The following is an 18,790-nucleotide window of genomic DNA, read 5'->3' as shown; positions in this document are numbered from 1 at the left end:
TTAAAATGCTCTCAGAAGAAGTAAGCTGTTTGGATTTTATTGTGCTTCAGATTTTAAGATACTCTATTATCTGTTTTGTATTGATTTACAAAATCTATGTACTCTAAGATGCTCTCTCTATATATATATGTATGTACATATATGTGTGCATATACATATGTGTGTATATATGTGTGTGTACACACACAATACACACACATATGTATATAAAAACAAAGCCAAATATGTTATAAATTCCTTTCTTTTCTTGAATAGAGTTTTTCTTTCAGCATCTAGTGTTTTGGGTGTTCAAATTATAGGACACATTGAAAGTACAAAGCACAAAGTGTGTAATGTGAATATACAATTGGGCCAATGCTCTTCTGTTATGGCAATTTTGTCCCTCTCACTGAGCACTCATCTCCTTACAGGACCGAACTACTAAAACATATGAGAAAATAGAGTGAGGATCACAACTCTGAGAGTGTAAAAAGGGCACATGTCTCAAGGAGATTGCAAATATCACAGAAGTTTGATCCTGAGCACAGGACTGCAGCAATCAAGAGCACAAGAGGAGAGAAATCAGTGCAACTGCAGAGGGAGCCGCCACATAGCTCTGATTTTAAAACGATGTCAGAGCAATGCAGATGCTCGATATATATGTGCTGAATGGTGGAATTGCAGCTACATTTGTAGAGTCCTTTTTCACCAATTAATGCACACAGCAATGTTGTTTAAAAGGCAGTTAATTTTAACCTAATTTTACAGAAGAAATTGCAACTCAGTGAGAGTAAGTGATGACATGAGATCGGATGGTGCAGCTTGTAAAACATGAAAAAGTCAAATCTGAGCCTTTCCATTACACTTTGCCTTTTCATGGAGAGAAATGCATATATATATATATATATATACACACACACACATGTATAATCATATATATGTATATACATACACAATATGTTTATTACATATTATATATATATATACACACTATACTTACACACAACCTGTTTACATATGATCTATATATCCATCTGAAACAGTATATAAAACACTAGATTGGATGTATAAGCTCATGGCTAAGGTGTTAAAACCCAAGCCCATTGAGACATTTGGGATATTTCAGTTAAGCTGGAGAAAAAAGGAAGAAGGAACAGGCGTTCAGTTTGGGACTGATGGTGCAAGGCAGATGGCCATCTTTGAGAAGCAAAGCCCTCCTTTCCGGTAGTTCCTTTCCGGTCTAGATGAATGGTATTTCTCTTGCACTGAAAAGGGCAGGACAATGAGGGGACTGTCAGTCCGTTCAAGACACCTCATGACTTGGATGGATTTTGCTAAAACTTGGGGATGAGATTTCTCTCTCTCCTAGGATGTGTAAACAATAATGGAAAATGAAAACATTTCTGGAGGAATAAAGGTGGAAAAGTATAGTCATCTTTTAAAAAATATAGAATAAAATTGGTTTTGGAAACCGGAGGCTAGATAGACTGAAATTCTAGACAAGAATCTAAATGAGGTTTTCTCCCGCTATGTTTTTACTTTAAATTTACCTGATTTGTAAAGTAGGACATGCAGTACTCAGAGTATTCGATAAATACAGTAAGGTCTGACGATGCAGAGGCTACCTGAAGGTGGCCTCTCCTTACATTTAGTCATCTTCCTTCCAGGGCTGTTTCCAGACATTTAAAAATGGATTTCAATGAGAGTTTTTAAGTCCTTGGAAAAGGAAGGGACAGTTTTCATTGTTCCTCATGGTAGTGGGGAGCCCTGGAGATGGAATGAAAGCCAAGCAAGGCATGAGCTCCTTTCTCTAGAGCAGGACAGAGCCTGGATGGAAGCCCAGCTGATAACCTAGAGATGTTCTAAGTGGTTTCCCGAAGGGTTTATTTAGGTTCCGGTAAATGGGCAGAAATTCCAGGGGAGCCGATATTTATAGGTCAGGAGATAAAAGTGGTTGTCTTCTAGAAAAACTGCACACAAGGAGCAAGGTTCAAGGTACTAGGTAGGATTTGAAATAAAGGCTTTGCAAACACAGGACAGCATACCCCAAACCAAGCAGACCTCAGGTATAGGGACTAACTCCCAACTATAATTTGGCTGCTACATGTAAGTCCAGCATTTGACAACAGGATCCCTGAATCCTCAGTCTAGGGCCATAAGTCATTTAAAGCAACCCTCCCCTTCTCCCCCTTGCAAGAGTAAGGCTTTCAAAATATAGTACCTGGATCCATCTGGACAGAGGGGATGGACTTGATTTTCAGGTAAAAAGGAGCAATGCAGTGCCTCCATGAAAAGCATGTAGGTCATGCACTACCCAACTCCTGGGGGCGCCATTCACTGTCTGCAGCGTGAAAGGACCCCTCTCTGGAAATCCCAGATAATCAGAAGCCTTTAGAACAGAGGGAAGACGGGAACTGTTGACCGTAACAACTAAGAATTAACATGAGTTAAGAACATGTTACATTATTTATTTGAATAAGATGGAGAAGAAAGAAGAAATAAGTTGCCTCTTATAAGAAATAAGATGGAGAAGGCAAGAACCACAGGCAACAATTTTGTTAATAGTTAAAAATGAAAATGAAAGAAGTTATGGATTTTTGTCTCTCTTCCTTTCCTCACCTACATAATTCTGGCTCCTGTCCTTTCCTTCTGGAGTTGGAGAGAGGCACTTTATATCATCAACATAAATTTTATATTGGTAATTTCATGAACATAATTTGCAGCCAATAACCAAGTTGTCACTGGTTGCTTTTTTCCCCCAGAGGGTGACTGTTGTGATTTGTAGTCCCCATTGTGGCCTTAAGCCAATAGGATAAAGGAGTCTATGAGATGTGATATGTTTTGACATATATAAGTTTTCAATGTATAAAATATGATTGACACCTTGACACCTGGTTGGAATTGTAAAGGAAAGGTATTTGGTGATTGACAAGAGTATAGGTTGCTTCCTAGGAGCCCGTGGTTAGCAAGTTCATATGAACTTCAGAAATGCTTCTGTTTTTTTCTTTAACTGTCTAAGTTGCAAGTACACACCAATATCCTCACAGTGAACTATGTGGTCTACTAGCAACAATTTTGTCCAGAGGAAGCCTGTTACATGAAACCCGTCATTCATTGTACAGTTGCAGCTGGCAGACAGTTACCAGATAACTTGCCACAACTTTTAATTTTCAAATTAGCAGTTGCTGCCACATGTGGTTTTGTTTAAAAGGCTAACTGAATTACAAACAAGTATTTGTCTGAAAGGGGCTAGTTTATAGCATTTATAGCATTTATACAGTTGTGCAAAATGTAAGTTGAATTATGCTCAAACTGCATTCGTTTGCTTCAAGCAAGTTGTCCACCACAAACACAGAGCAACTGATAAAACAATAACCACAAACAACACCCAGTTAAACAACTCAGTTCTTCATGCATAGAGATGGGACAGATCATATATAAGGTTACGGAAGGATCAGTATGAGGAATCCGTTCTCCAAATCTTCGTGGATAAAAGACTATAAATTTCAGATCTATTTGATTAATGTGTAGGGGTCATGGTACACATGTCATAAAGGTGGCAACAGTTGCATACACCATTGTCATTTGTATTCTAAAGGCAGCATTTAAATATAAGTGTTCACTGCCCTACAGGCTTACCCATCAGATCCAACCTTTCCTCTGGGGTCAAAAATATCAACTGAAAGATGATGAAGTAGAATATTTTATGTAGCTCTTTACACATTAAAGTTTCACAGAATGTTTCACAGGAAATTATAGCCTTTTCATGCTTCCTTCATAACTGTGACACTTTCAATTAAATGAAACAACCATTTGCAACCAATAGGAGGTTGATATTTTTACAAGGTGCTATTCCATCAAAATGTAAGGAAACATATATCTACATAAGTGTAGAACTTTGGACATTAAGGCTGTTTTATTACCTGTTGTCTTGTAGTTAGGTTCAATGGTACACCTTAACCGAAATTGGAATAATGCAACGAAACACGTATCATATCGTTTGAGTCTGAAGCACAATTTTGATGTTATATAAACATCCTAGTGCAGGTCTAATCAACTATTAGGCATTAGGCAGAAAAGGCTTCAAGGGGTGAAAAATAGAATTTAATTGATTTTCTTTCTGCAAATTTTTTGTTTTAAACATTATCTTTGAGTGTTTTTAACGTATTAACTCATTCAGCCATCATAACAACCCAATGATGTAGATATTACTCCTCCATTTAACAGATCAGGGAACTGAGCCACAGAGAGGTCGGGAACTTATGTCACACAGCTAGGAAATAATTTGATTTCACCATCAAATATATTCCCTACTCATATGTCATTCACCTACCAACTTGAGAGTCACTTGGTGGATTTTGATGGAGGAATCTATTTTAACTCTATTTGTACAATTTGCAGTTAATAAGAGCAGTACAATAAAAGTAGCAGGACTTAAGGTGACTGCCGCTCTGCTCCAAGGTAGAGGCAGTGGAGCTTTCACAGAGAGGGCAGGTCTTTTCCTCCTCAAACTCCTTGTTTAAGTATGAAATCCAGTGAGGGAGAGTATCTAGTGCTGGACACATAATGAATTCTAAAGTATATTGTGAGGAGGTCATAAAATTTGGAATCAGAAGACCAATTCTAGCCATGTGGCTTTAAGCAAATTACCCAGCCTCATTACGTGCTTCACTTAATAAATAGAAATAATAATAATTCCTTTCAAAGTTATTATAAGTATACAGTGAAGAAAATATATGAAAATAATGTAATTGGTAAAGTGGTATATAGATATTGGTTAATTTCACAATGATCACAATAATATTTGTAGTTAGTAAATATATAATTGTGGTTAATAAATATATAATGATTGGGCAAGGGTTATTCATGCCAGGACTTACAAAGAAAGAATCCTCAAATGACTTGACGAGGTTTACAGATTTAAAACTAGATTATTCAAGTGACTAGAGACCATCTACAGAAACAGCCCAAGGAGATCCTTCAGTTGCAAGAGCAAAGCTATCAATTTCAGCTGAGCTCAGGACTTGACTTTAGGTTTACACATGAAGGCAAGAGAAATGCAGTGTGTAGCTATCACTTGAAATTCAAAAACAAAATACATTTGCTTCTCTAATTTGGATCTTTTAAGTGGAGGTATCTTTCTGAGTTCCAAATTACCTGGGTAATAACCACTTTTCTACACATCTTATGACTAGGTAGATGAGTGCTATTTAAATTAGAAGCACATAGTGAGTAAAAGACATTTTGTGATTAGCTCTTCAAATGGCTACAGCCAAGTTTGAAAAAAACAGTAAATATATGTTGCCTAAATTGAAAAATGAAATATTTTTTCTGTACAACTGGACATGCCCAAGACAACTAAAGAAAAGAGACAAATGTCTAAACGGGGTATTGGTAGCTCTGAATTCCTTTGAAGATTTGGAAAAGATTTATTCCATTAAAGGACTCTTTACTTTGCATAACTGGTTCTTATTCAACACCTGATTACACTTCCCTCCCTGCTCTCAGCAGGCCTGTAAGGTTTCTCTCTACTCAGTTATTAATCACTGCTGAAATGATATTTTCAAAACCTAGGAATGTAAGGAGAACTCAGTAGAGCCCATCGCTACAATCAAGCATTTTACTTCATAGTCACTAAGAGCTAACCTAAGATAATGAGGGAATTGGGTTTCATGCGGCTAAGTAAACAAGAAGTATTCTCTGAATTAGCAAAATTAAACTCATTTTGTGGAGTAGTGGAGTTTTTGTATCCTTGGATTGTTTTTCACATTAGTCTTGGTGGTGGTAGTAGTAATAGTGGTAGCAGATTAATAGTAGTGGCAGACTTTCTTGTTAGTAGTAGTTGTAGCAGCTATAATACTCATAGGACTAGTACTTATAATTTATATTAATGTTATAATAATAGAAGAATTAAGAGTTGTAATTATAACTTTTACACATTAGCAAATTCTTCCATCATTTTACTTAGTTCTTTGGGAATAATTTGACACTTCACCTTTAAAATTTGGGAAATTGTAGTTCTAGAAACCTTTTTCCTGATGAGAGGAAGCAGCAGATAATGATTCTCATGATCTGAAAGACTGAGTTACATACAATAGAATGGAAAATAATGTTTTGCCAAATCTATAAAAATAAATAAATCTTATTTATTTTAAAAACTAATAGTAATAATTAAGTATCTGAAATCATTAATGGCTCTGCATTTTTCAATTCTGTTTTTCTAGGAATTGCTGCCGCATTTCTTACAGAGCTGTTTTGGTGAATGAATTTTGTATTGATTTAAAATTATCTTACTGCCTTGAACTACTGCCCTCTTTATTCTTTAAATAAATCAGTTTCTCTTATTAATACATGGAGAATTTAAAGTAAGGGTATAAACTATCCAGAGCTACTGTCCCTGAAAGAACACTTTCAGAGTATAATTCAATTTTTTCCTTAAAAGATCATATTTATAGAATTTTTGTATCCATTTTAATGGTGAATATAAAAGCATGCTGGTGAGGATAGGAGAAAAAAAGTAAATCATAGACCCTGAAAAATAGTCACTCTTCATCTTTGTAATTTTAAGGACATGATGTTGGACTTTGAACGTTGAGAGCGTGGCTCTGAAAATTACAGGGAAATCAAATAAAAGCAATGACTCTTCCACCCTATCATATCTTTTAGTACACTTGAGCTACGTGAAATTGCAAACGTACAAAGTTCTGATCAAGACATAGGGAATTTATTTTGAAAGATATTTTTTGGCAAATGAGAAACAAAGAGTAATGGATGATTAAAACATGCTAAAGATTTTACCAGTTTAAGTATCATTTTTAAAGGTGAATAGCTATGATTCAATTATGCCTTTGATGAAAAATAAAAAAGAAAGTCAAAGGGGGCTTCCCTGGTGGCGCAGTGGTTGAGGGTCTGCCTGCCGATGCAGGGGACACGGGTTCGTGCCCCGGTCCGGGAAGATCCCACATGCCGCTGAGCTGCTAGGCCCGTGAACCATGGCCACTGAGCCTGCGCTTCCGGAGCCTGTGCTCCGCAACGGGAGAGGCCACAACAGTGAGAGGCCCGCATACCGCAAAAAAAAAAAAAGAAAAAAAAAGGAACTCAAAGGAAAGACGACATTGCTGGAAAGACAGAAATTGATTTCAAAGTAAATGACTACAGATTTAATTCTCCAATAACTTACCTAGAAATTACAGTTGAGAATTTGAAACAATGAAGGCTGTGATATGCCAATGAAAGCTTTATTCAGACCATGAAGTGAGATAAAAGTTTTACACTTTTAGAAGTTTAAATTCTACATAATTTTGTGGTTTTAAAAAAAGTCCCACTTTTTAAATTAATTCTAATGGAAATAGAAAAATGATCTATAGTAACCCCAGATACGTAGTTAACTTACGATTGCCTAAACATTACAATTGCATTGTCACAAATAACTTGCTTTGGATTTTATTTTGTAATAATGTATGTGTGTATGTGTGCATTTTTTATGTTCTTAATTGTGCACTTCCTAGATTAATATGAAAAATTAGTTGGTATTCCCTGAGCTGACTCTCCTTTTAGGCAGCTAAAGACCTTGGAGGCAAGAAGCCAGTATAGGATTAACAATTTGTCATGGATAATCCGCAAAGTAAATAAACCCAATGTGGATAATTGAAAGTGGGTAGGGTTGTAACATGGGAGGTATTGAAAGTCAATTCAAGACTGAAGTTCTCCATAGTAAATTCGCTCTCCTTATCCAACAGCTAGAATAGGCTGGCATTGATAACTCTCTAAATAGAGAGGCATTTGTGCATTATCAATGTTTTACCATCTTATCTGAAAACATATAGTCTACCTCCTTGATACAGTGCTACTTGAGCAATCTGAGAAATGTGAAGTTTTTCCATGAGTGTTTAGCCTCCTTTCAACTTGAAAAGACGGTCCAAAACATTTTCTTCATTTTAGTGTTAAAGATACATATGTGTGATTTCTAAAATGTCCTAAACTGAGATTAAGAAAAGCAATTCAACATCATGAAAATACATTCATTTGTAAACTGGACTTGCCTGTTTGACTAGCGTTTAAGATAACAAGGGATTACTAAAGGCAAATTTGATGTTTGAATCACTTATAGTACTATACTAGCCTCTTCAGCCTAATAATCTCTTCCAGGTAATAGTCACTTTCCTGCAATTAAAGTTGTACATACTATAGATTTCTGATTTACCAGTCTTCAAGGTGCTACCAAATCATATGGGAATTTGTCACCTAATCCAGACTCAACTATTGCTGATCAGACATTAAGACATTAATTATGTTTCTTTTTTTTAGCTACCATGATATTTTATTTTTGAAATGTGACTGAAGGTGAGTTGCGATATTTTAATTAAAATTTTCTGGACTTTTTCTTAACGTATTTATTATTTTTCTAATTATAGGTTTCATATACACTGGAGAAGTTGTACATCGAATGCTAACAGCCACACAGTACATAGCACCTTTAATGGCAAATTTTGATCCCAGTGTATCCAGAAATTCAACGGTCAGATATTTTGATAATGGTATGTATTGGTTAGCCTATTTTTTACTAAATGTATACTTATAAACATTGATCATCAGATTCATATTAATATTTTAGTAACCTTGGGTTTTTTGGGGGTAGACTGGAATTTTAAACTGCTTGATACAAATGCCCCGAGATGACAAATGTTACACTGCAGCTGTTAATACTGTTAATATGTGGAGTAAAGTATGTGGTTAAATGTCACTCGTTTATTCATTCATTCATTTGTTCATTCAACAAATGTTTATTAACATGTATTGGGCACTATAATATATGAGTTGCTGTAAACGACGCCTCGAACAAAGCAAATACATTTATTTTATGCTAGTTGCAATACGTCCCTCGTATTAAAAAAAACAAAGGATAATTTGTTAGTTTTGATCTTCAGATAGAGGCAAGTGGCATAATATATTGATATTAAATTTCCAAAACTTTTGAATAATATGTACCATAAGATGAACACATCTTTTAAAAATCTAGGATTGTGGGTAATTAAAATCACTTACGAAAATGTTTTCCTGACTTTGAAATATTAAATAGAGTAACTGACAACAGTCTATCCCTACTATTTCTTTGTGGGACATATAAAATAGTCAGAAAAGACCTAGAATATGTCACTAAGTACCATTCAAATCTAAGTAAGAAATGTAATGTCCTAAAGACATAAATGAATTTTCATGTCTACATCTTATTGAAAGCTGTAACTTTAGTAGAAAACGAAATTATAGGAAAAGAAGAGTTTGTTTTGGAAACTTAAAGATAGAAATTTCTGTTCTCTTTATAATACAAAAATAGTATTTATTTGCCCAAATGACAATTTTATCTTTTAAAATAATGAAAGCATGTGGCCTGAACAGAGTTATTTCTTCTCTTGTCTTGCCTTAATGCGCAAGGAAGAAAATTACTATGGGGTAGCATAGACTTACTTGTGACCACGGCTTTCAGAAAATGACATCATGTTGCTGAAAGAGATCTGACCAGTGTGATAAAGCCACTTTACAGGTCAAAATAGCAAAAGAGGAAGAAAACTAAACATACTTAGATGTACACTTTGAGAAATGCATTTCAAACAATTTGAATAACACCAAAGTGTGATCCAATATGAAGTAATACTAAATGTTAGCCATACTAATTATTTCCTTCTGTTATTTTAAGAACTGTTATACTCTGTCCTCCCACTTAAAAAAACTGAGGTACTAAGGCCCAAAGATGTACAAGTAGATTGTAAGTGTACTTTAGACAGAGCTACAGTGAGCAACTTATCTGAAGCTTATCCTGTGACCTACTAGACAGAATGAATCTACCCTAAGTAAATAAGAAAGTTGAGTATTTTCCAAGCTTTGTCACTTACTAGGTGATGTTGGGAGCATTTACTCATGGCCACAAGCTTCTGATGACCAAGTTTCTAGACTGTTAGCATAAAAATCATAAAGCAGGGGCTTCCCTGGTGGCACGGTGGTTGAGAGTCCGCCTGCCGATGCAGGGGATGCGGGTTCGTGCCCCGGTCAGGGAAGATCCCACATGCCGCGGAGCAGCTGGGCCCGTGAGCCATGGCCACTGAGCCTGTGCCTCCCGAGCCTGGGCTCCGCAATGGGAGAGGCCACAACAGTGAGAGTCCCGCGTACAGCAAAAAAAAAAAAAAATCATAAAGCATATTAAGTCTCTTTCCCCATATGCTCTCTCACACACCCATGTGCCTAGGTAGCTCAATATTTAAATTTTACTTTTATTTAAATGATTTTTAAAAATTAATGTATGCCACTTCAACTGGATTCTAAATTCTTTAAAAACTAGGACTGTGACTATTTATAAGAAATTATTTTCTCTTCAATACCTGGCACAAGAACTCAATACACAGTCCGTCCTCAATAATTAATTATTCAATGAATGAATACATGAAAAAAATTAGGTATGTAAGATGATTTTTAATTCTGAGTTGTGAAAGTACGAATACTCAAGAATTACTGTATTTTACTTTATTGAAATATCTTCTGTGTGATAACCAATGGGAATATTGCATTCTTACAATATAATAATAAAAGCTAGTAATTGCCTGTGTTTTATTAAATGACTGAAGCACCTTTCAGTATTGTAAGGATCTCCACAAAGTCCTTTAATACCATAGCAACTTACTGAAATATTTCCAACTTTGATCAGTTAGGATCATTGAAGGAATCCTTAAGGATGGGAAACTCAGCATTTTAGGAAAGCAAAAACTTCTCTAGAGGAGACAGCAGTTTAGAACATTTCTTCTAAGATAATATTTCTGTAAGCATTAAAGCACTAGATTTTAAAAATCAGGCGATGCTTCCAAATATTATAGGCAGCCTAGAAGTCACAGAATATTAATGCACAAAAACTAGAGAAGTTGTAAAACTAAACCTTTTATTAGAAAAATAATTTGGTGGCTCATAAATAGCAAATAGAAAGCGTAAGTCTTGCAGTGATCAGAAGCCTAATCAAGCACAGAATCAGAAAATTGGGAGTTAGTAGTGACCTTAAATGCCCCTAGATCAACCTACCTGCCTGTTTTTATTTTGGAGATTAAGAAATTGGCATCCATTACTGATTAGACAGTTTGATCACCCTCAGGATACCAGGTTGCAACTGCTCAGTTCCATTAAGCACATAGGATGGTACAGCAGCTCATGTGGTCTGTTATATGAGCTTAAATTACAACTTCAGCCCTGCCAGGAAGAACTTTACCATTAGATTTTGTGCCCATCATCAGAAAAACAGTGTAGGATCGTCAGTCATAAGCCAAGAGATGCACCACACTAACCCAGCTCTTTGGTGAATTCCAAGGATTGCTCTTGGCAGATTATTCTCCTACATCATAGCTGATGACCAAAGAAAGTGTCTTTTTGGTTCACTTACCTAATTGCTTCCTATATTAGGTACTACCTAGGAAGCAATATGTGAGTAAGGCGCTGCTTAGAGAAACACAAGATCGTATCTCTAAAAGCCACTCTCACTGACCTGCAGACCATAAAGTTTTAGATTCAGCAACTTGTAATAAAAGGTAAAATTTGATATATTGATTATTCAATAAAACAAGATAGAGACATATAATTAATTTTAAAATTTAATGATAACATTTACACTCAACTAATCTTACTAGTAGAACCATTTAAATTAAATGCTGGGGGAGCTGTGCTACTACATAATATAAAACATATTTGCACAATTAGTGTTATTTTTAAAAGTCTGCTACTAACAATGTATTGAAAATATCATCACCAGAATTTGCATTAAAAACATTTAATTACTCAATTTAGGTAGACCTCTCTTGTGCACAAAGAATTTGAGGAAACTATATATTTTTTGATTGATTGCAGAAATCCCTAGAAGGCAAGAATTATTCCTCCCATGTTGTAGAAGAAACAGGTTCAAGCAGGTTAATTGTGTCCAAGGTCACACACAAAGTATTAGAGGCAGGACACAAGTCTAGCTCATCTGCCCTCCATTTCAGTGTTTCCTCTGCACCGTCAAAGTGTCCATTAGAAATTAGTGAGTAAGAAGGAGACTAGAGCTTGAAAGTTGTGAACACATGTGAAAGAAAAGAAGTGGTTGTTAGGAGGAATTTCATGATCAGAAAACCCTTTTACTTCTACGATTATGGGAAGTTTCCTGGCTATTATTGTCCTCTTGCCTTTTCCAGTTTTTAGAAAAATGTTTGTATAGATACAGAGATGCCCGTGGAAGGAAGAGACTGGGGTTTTCACTTACAACAGGGGTATGTCTTGGGTGCTGCATATAACTAAAAGTACCAAGGTAAAAGTAAAAAAAAAAAAAAAAAAAAAAAATTTTTACTTCTCAAGTTTTACCTCAAGGAAATAAATAGATTTCTATATTTAAAGGTTATCGCGTGATAATTTGATATATATATATACATTGCAAAAGAATTTCCACCATCAAGTTAATTAATATTTTCATCACCTCACATATGTACCTTTTTTCTTTTCGGGTGGGAACACTTAAGTTTTATTCTCAGTAAATTTCAATTATGTTGTACAGTGTTAGAAACTGTAGTCACCATGTTATACATTAGCTCCTCAGACCTTATTCATTGTATAAATGAAAGTTGGTATCCTTTTGTCAGCATCTCTCTATTTCCCCCAGACCCTAGTCCCTGGCAGCCGACATTCTAAAATCTGTTTCTTTGAGGTCAACTGTCTTTGTTTTGTTTTGTTTTTAGATTTCACATGTATGTGATACCATGCAGTTTTTCTCTTTCTCTATTTGGCTTATTTCACTTAGCTTAATGCCCTCCAGATACATCCATGTTGTCACAAAGGCAGGATTTCATTGTTTTGGGGGCTGAATAATATTCCATTGTGTATATATACCACATATTCTTTATCCATTCATCCATAGATGAACACTTAAGTTGTTTTCATACTTTGGCTACTTTAAATAATGCTTCAATGAACAAGAGAGTATAGATATCTCTCTAAGGAAGTCATTTTGTTTCCTTTGGTATACACCCAGTAGTGGGATTCCTGGATCATATGGTAGTTTTCTATTTTTAATTTCTTGAGGAAATTCCATACTGTTTTGCACAGTGTCTGTTCCAGTTACGTTTCCACCAACAGACTATAAGCGTTCTGTTTTCTCTACATCCTTTCCAGGATTTGTTACCTCTTGTCTTTTTTTTTTTTTTTTTTTTTTGCGTTATGTGGACCTCTCACTGTTGTGGCCTCTCCCGTTGCGGAGCACAGGCTCCGGACGCGCAGGCTCAGCAGCCATGGCTCACGGGCCCAGCCGCTCCGCGGCATGCGGGATCTTCCCGGACCAGGGCACGAACCCGTGTCCCCTGCATCGGCAGGCGGACTCTCAACCACTGCGCCACCAGGGAAGCCCATCCTCTTGTCTTTTTGATAATAGACATCTTAACAGGTGTGAGGTGATGTCTCATTGTGCTTTTGAATTGTATTTCTCTGATGATTAGTGATGCTGAGCACATTTTCATGAACCTCTTGGCCATTTATATGTCTTATTTGGAAAAATGGATGTTTAGGTCTTTTGCCCATATTTTAATTGGGTTATTTGTTTTCTTGCTATTGAGTTGTATGAGTTCCTTATTTATTTTGGATAGAATCCCTTATTAGATACATGGTTTGCAAATATTCTCTCCTATTCCATAGGCTGCCTTTTCACTTTGTTGATGTTTTCTTTTGCTGTGCAGAATAATTTTAGTTTGATGTAGTCCAACTTTTTTATTTTTGCTTTTGTTGCATTTGCTTTTGGTGTTAAATGCAAAATACAAAATATGATTACCAAGACCTATGTCAAGGAGCTTACCCTCTGTTTTCTTTTAGGAGTTTTACATTTCAGGTATAACATTCAAGTCTTTAATCCATTTTGAGTTGATTTTTGTGTATGGTATATTCTTTTGCATGTGGCTATCCAGTTTTCCTAGCACAGTTTGTTGAGAAACAGTTCTTCCGCATTGTATATTCTTGGCTCCATTATTGAAAAATGAATTGACCATATAAGCATGGATTTATTTCTGGGATCTGTACTCTGTTCCATTGATATATGTGTCTTTTTTCCTTTATCCCAAAGCCATACTGTTTTGATTACTATAGCTTTGTAATATACTTTGAAATCAGAAAGTATAATGCCTCCAGCTTTGTTCTTCTTTCTCAAGATTGCTTGGCTATTTGGAGTCTTTTGTGGTTCCATACAAATTTTAGGATTTTTTTCATTCTATTTATTGGAATTTTGATAGGGATTGATTGCATTGAATCTGTAGATTGTTTTGGGTAGCATCGAAATTTTAACAATATTAATTCTTCCAATCTAAGAACATGAAATATCATTCCATTTATTTGTGCCTTGTTCAGTTTCTTTCATCATTGTCTTACAGTTTTCAGTATACAGGACTTTCACCCCTTTAGTTAAATTTATTCCTAAGTATTTTCTTGATGCAATTGTAAATGGGATTGTTTTCTTAATTTCCCTTTCTGATAGTCTGTTATTAGCACATAGAAACACAACACATTTCTGTATATTGATTTTGAATCCTGCAACCTTACTGAATTCATTTATTTATTAGTTCTAACAGTTTTTTTTTGGAGTCTTTAGGGTTTTCTGTATTCAATACAGGCATCTGTAAATAGTGACAGTTTTACTTCTTCCTTTCCAGTTTGTATGCCTTTTATTTCTTTTTCTTGCCTAATTGCTCTGGCTAGGATTTCCAGTATTATGTGGAATAAAAATGGTGAGAGTGGGTGTCCTTGTCTTTTTCCTGATCTTAGAGGAAAAGCTTTCTGCTTAGTATCTTGTTAGCCTTAAGTATGATATTAGCTATGGGCTTGTCATATATGGACTCTATTTTGTTGAGATGCATTCTATCTATATCTGATTTAAGAGTTTTTATCATGAGAGGATGTTGAATTTTGTCAGATGCTTTTTCTGCATCTATTGAGATCGTCATATGACTTTTATCCTTCATTTTGTTAATGTGGCATATCACATTGATTGATTTGTGCATGTTGAACCATCCTTGCATCTCAGGAATAAATCCAGCTTGATCATGGTATATGATCTTTTTGATGTACTGTTGAATATGATTTGCTAAGATTTTGTTGAGTATTTTTGCATCTATGTTCATTGGCTATATTGGTCTGTAAGTTTCTTTTCTTGTAGTGTCCTCATTTGGCTTTGGTATCAGGGTAATGCTGGCCTTGAAAAATGAGTTTGGAAGTGTTCTCTCTTCTCTATTTTGGAAGACTTTGATAAGAATTGGTATTAATTCTTCTTTAACTGTTTGGTAAAGTTCCCCAGTGAAGCCATCTGGTCCTGGATTTTTCTTTGTCAGAACTTTTATAATTACTGATTCTATCTCCTTACTAGTAATTGGTCTGTTCAGATTTTCTGTTTCTTTGTGGTTCAATCCTGATTGATGGTATGTTTCTAGGAATTTATCCATATGTCCTAGGTTGTCCAATTTGTTGGCATATGATTGTTCATAGTACAATAGTTTCTTATGGTCCTTTGTTTTCTGTGTTATCAGTTGTAGTGTGTCCTCTTTCATTTCTGATTTTATTTATACTTTCTCTTTTTTCTTAGTCTAGCCAAAGTTTTGTCAAATTTTTTATCTTAAGAAAGCTCTTAGTTTCAATGATTTTTTCTATCATTCTAGTGATATCTATCTAATGGATCTTTTTAGTCTCCATTTCTTTTATTACCATTCTGATCTTTGATATTTCCTTCTTCTGCTAACTTTGGGCTTGGTTTGTTCTTCTTTTTTAGTTCCTTGATGTGTAAAGTTAGGTTGCTTTTTGAGATCTTTCTTTTTTCTTCATATAGGCATTTATCTCTATAAATTTCCTCTTAGAATTGCCTCTGCTGAATCCCTTAAGTTTTATGTTTTGTTTCCATTTTCATTTATCTCAAGATATTTTTAGATTTCCCTTTTGATTTCTTCTTTGGCCCATTGGTTGTTCAGGAGGATATTTTTTAATCTCCATGTATTTGTGAATTTTCCAGTTTTCCTTCTGCTGTTAATTTGTAGTTTTATATCATTTTGGTCAGAAAAGATGCCAGATATGAATTCAGGCCTCTTAAAATTGTTAAGACTTGTCTTGTGGCCTAAAAAAATTATCTATCCTGGAGAATGTCTTATGTGCACTTCAGTAAAATGTGCATTCTGCTGCTGTTTGATGAAATGTTCTATGTATTTCTGTAAGGTTCACCTGCTCTAATATGTAGTTTAAGTCCAATGTTTCCTTATTGATTTTCTGTCTGAATGATAAATCCATTGTTGAAAGTGAGATATGAAGTTCCCTATTTTTATTGTATTGCTGTCTCTTTCTGCCTCTAGATCCATTAATATTTGCTTTATATATTTAGGTATTATGATTGGATACATAAATATTTATAAACATTTACAGTTGTTAATATCCTCTTGATGAATTGACCTCTTTATTATTGAATAATGATCTTTCTTTTGTCTCTTGTTAAAAGTTTTGGCTTAAAAGTCTACTTTTCTGGCATAAGTATACCTACCTCTGTTTTCTTTTGGTTTCCATTTGCATGGAAAATCTTTTTCCATACCTTTACTTTTAATCTACGTGTGTTCTTAAAACTGAAGTGAGTGTCTGTGGGCAGCATATAGTTAAGTCTTTTTCTTAAACTCTTAACCCAGTCTGTGTCTTTTGATTGGAGAATTTAGTCCATCTACATTTAAAGTAACTATTGATAGGTATGGTTTACTATTGCCATTTTGGTAGCTGTTTTCTGGCTGTTTTGTAATTCCTTTATTCCTTTCTTTCTCTCACTCTCCTTTGTGATTTGATTTTCTGTAGTGATATGCTTCAATTCATTGTATTTATCTTCTGTGTGTAAGTATTTGATCTGTGGTTACTATGAGGCTTACATAAAATATCTTATACAATCAATTTTAAGCTGATAACAACTAACTTCAAACTCAGACAGAAGCTCTACATTTTTACACCTTCCACCATATTTTATGTTTTTGATATCACAATTTATAACTTTTTATATTGCATATCCACTAACAAACTATTGTAGTTATAGTTATTTTTAAAACTTTTGTCTTTTAACCTTTATACTAGAGTTATAAGTGATTTTTCCACCACCATTATGAGTATTCTGAATTAACTATATATTGACCTTTACCAGGGAGTTTTTCTTTTATATATATAATTCTTGTTACTTACTAGCATTCTTTCATTTTAGCTTGAAGAACTCCCTTTAACATTTCTTATAAGTCTGGTCTAGTGGTAAAGATCTTTTTCAGCTTTTGTTTGTCTGGAAATTTCTTTATCTCTCCTTTAATTCTGAAGAACAACTTTGCTTAATAAAGTACTCTTGGTTAGCAGGTTTTTTCTTTCAACACTTCGAATACCTCACCCCACTCTCTCTTGCCTGCAAGGTTTCTGCAGAAAAATCTACTAACAGTCTTTAAAATTTCCCTTGTAAATAACAAATTGCTTTTCTCTTCTTGCTTTTAAGATTCTTTCCTTGTTGTTAACTTCTGATAATTTGATTTTAATGTGTTTCAGTGTAAATCCCTTATGATTCATCTTTTTTTGGTATTTTTGAGCTTTCTGGATCTGGATGTCTGTTTTTTTCCCCAGGTTAAGGAAGTTTTCAGCCATTAGTTCTTTGAATAATCATTTTATTTTTAATTTATTTTTGGCTGCGTTGGGTCTTCATTGCCACACGCAAGCTTTCTCTAGTTGCGGCGAGTGGGGCTACTCTTCGTTGTGGTGGGCGGGCTTCTCACTGAGGTGGCTTCTCTTGTTGCAGAGCACAGGCTCTAGGCATGCGGGCTTCAGTAGTTGTGGCACATGGGCTCAGTAGTTGTGGTTTGCAGTCTCTAGAACACGGCCTCAGTAGTTGTGGTGCATGGGCTTAGGTGCTCTGAGGCATGTGGGTTCTTCCCAGACCAGGCCTCGAACCCGTGTCCCCTGCATTGGCAGACAGATTCTTAACCACTGCACCACCTGGGAAGTCCTCTCTGAATAATCCTTCTGCCCCTTTCTCTCTCTCTTCTCATTCTGAAATCCCTATAATGTGAATATTGGTCTACTTGATGGTGTCCCATATGTCCCTTAAGCTATCTTCACTCTTTTTCATTCTTTTTGTTCTCTCTCTGCTCCTCTAATTGGATCAGTTCTGCTGATATGTTTTCAAGTGCATTGATCTTTTCTTTTACTTGATATAGTCTGTTGTTGAACCCCTCTATTAAAACTTCCAGTCAGTTATTGTATTCTTCAGTACTATGATTTCTATTTAGTACTTTTTATATTTTCTGTCTCTGTTGAAATTCTCACTTTCTTCATGCATTGCTCTCCTGACCTCAGTGAGCATCTTTTTTGTTGTTGTTTTTTGACTGCACTGTGTGGCATACGGGATCTTGGTCCCCCAACCAGGGATCAAACCTGTGGCCCCTGCAATGGAAACACAGAATCTTCACCACTGGACTGCCAGGGAAGTCCAGTGAGCATACTTATGACTGTTATTTTGAACTCATTTGGGTAAATCACTTACTTCTGTTTCATTAAGATCAGTTTTTAGAGATTTATCTTGTTTTTTGTTTGGAACATAATCCCCTGTTTCTTCATTTTTCTTTACTCACTGTTAGTTTTTGTACATCAGATAAATAGCTACCTCTTCCAGTCTTGTCAGAGTGGTTTTCTGTACAACATGAACTTCATCAATCAGCTTAGCTCAAGCTCCTGGTTGTCTTTCAAACCTTTGTGATTGTTCAAGGCACCATCTTTGTTCTCAGTGGCA

The 18,790-nt window shown here is 35.3% G+C and overlaps 1 protein-coding gene across 3 annotated transcripts in view; it reads left to right on the top strand.

Moving 5' to 3' along the window:
- The window catches only part of PLXDC2 (plexin domain containing 2), a 414,801-nt gene that overhangs the window by 266,955 nt on the left and 129,056 nt on the right, over positions 1-18,790 (top strand). For all 3 annotated transcript variants that reach the window (XM_060293095.1, XM_060293094.2, XM_030837117.2), the window contains one exon: positions 8,394-8,516. In XM_060293095.1, coding sequence (XP_060149078.1) covers positions 8,394-8,516 — 123 coding nt within the window. The remainder of the gene's footprint in view (positions 1-8,393; positions 8,517-18,790) is intronic.

The sequence above is a fragment of the Globicephala melas genome, chromosome 2 (genome assembly GCF_963455315.2).
Source record: "Globicephala melas chromosome 2, mGloMel1.2, whole genome shotgun sequence".
Lineage (NCBI taxonomy): Eukaryota > Metazoa > Chordata > Mammalia > Artiodactyla > Delphinidae > Globicephala > Globicephala melas.
This window is presented reverse-complemented; position numbering and strand designations above follow the sequence as displayed.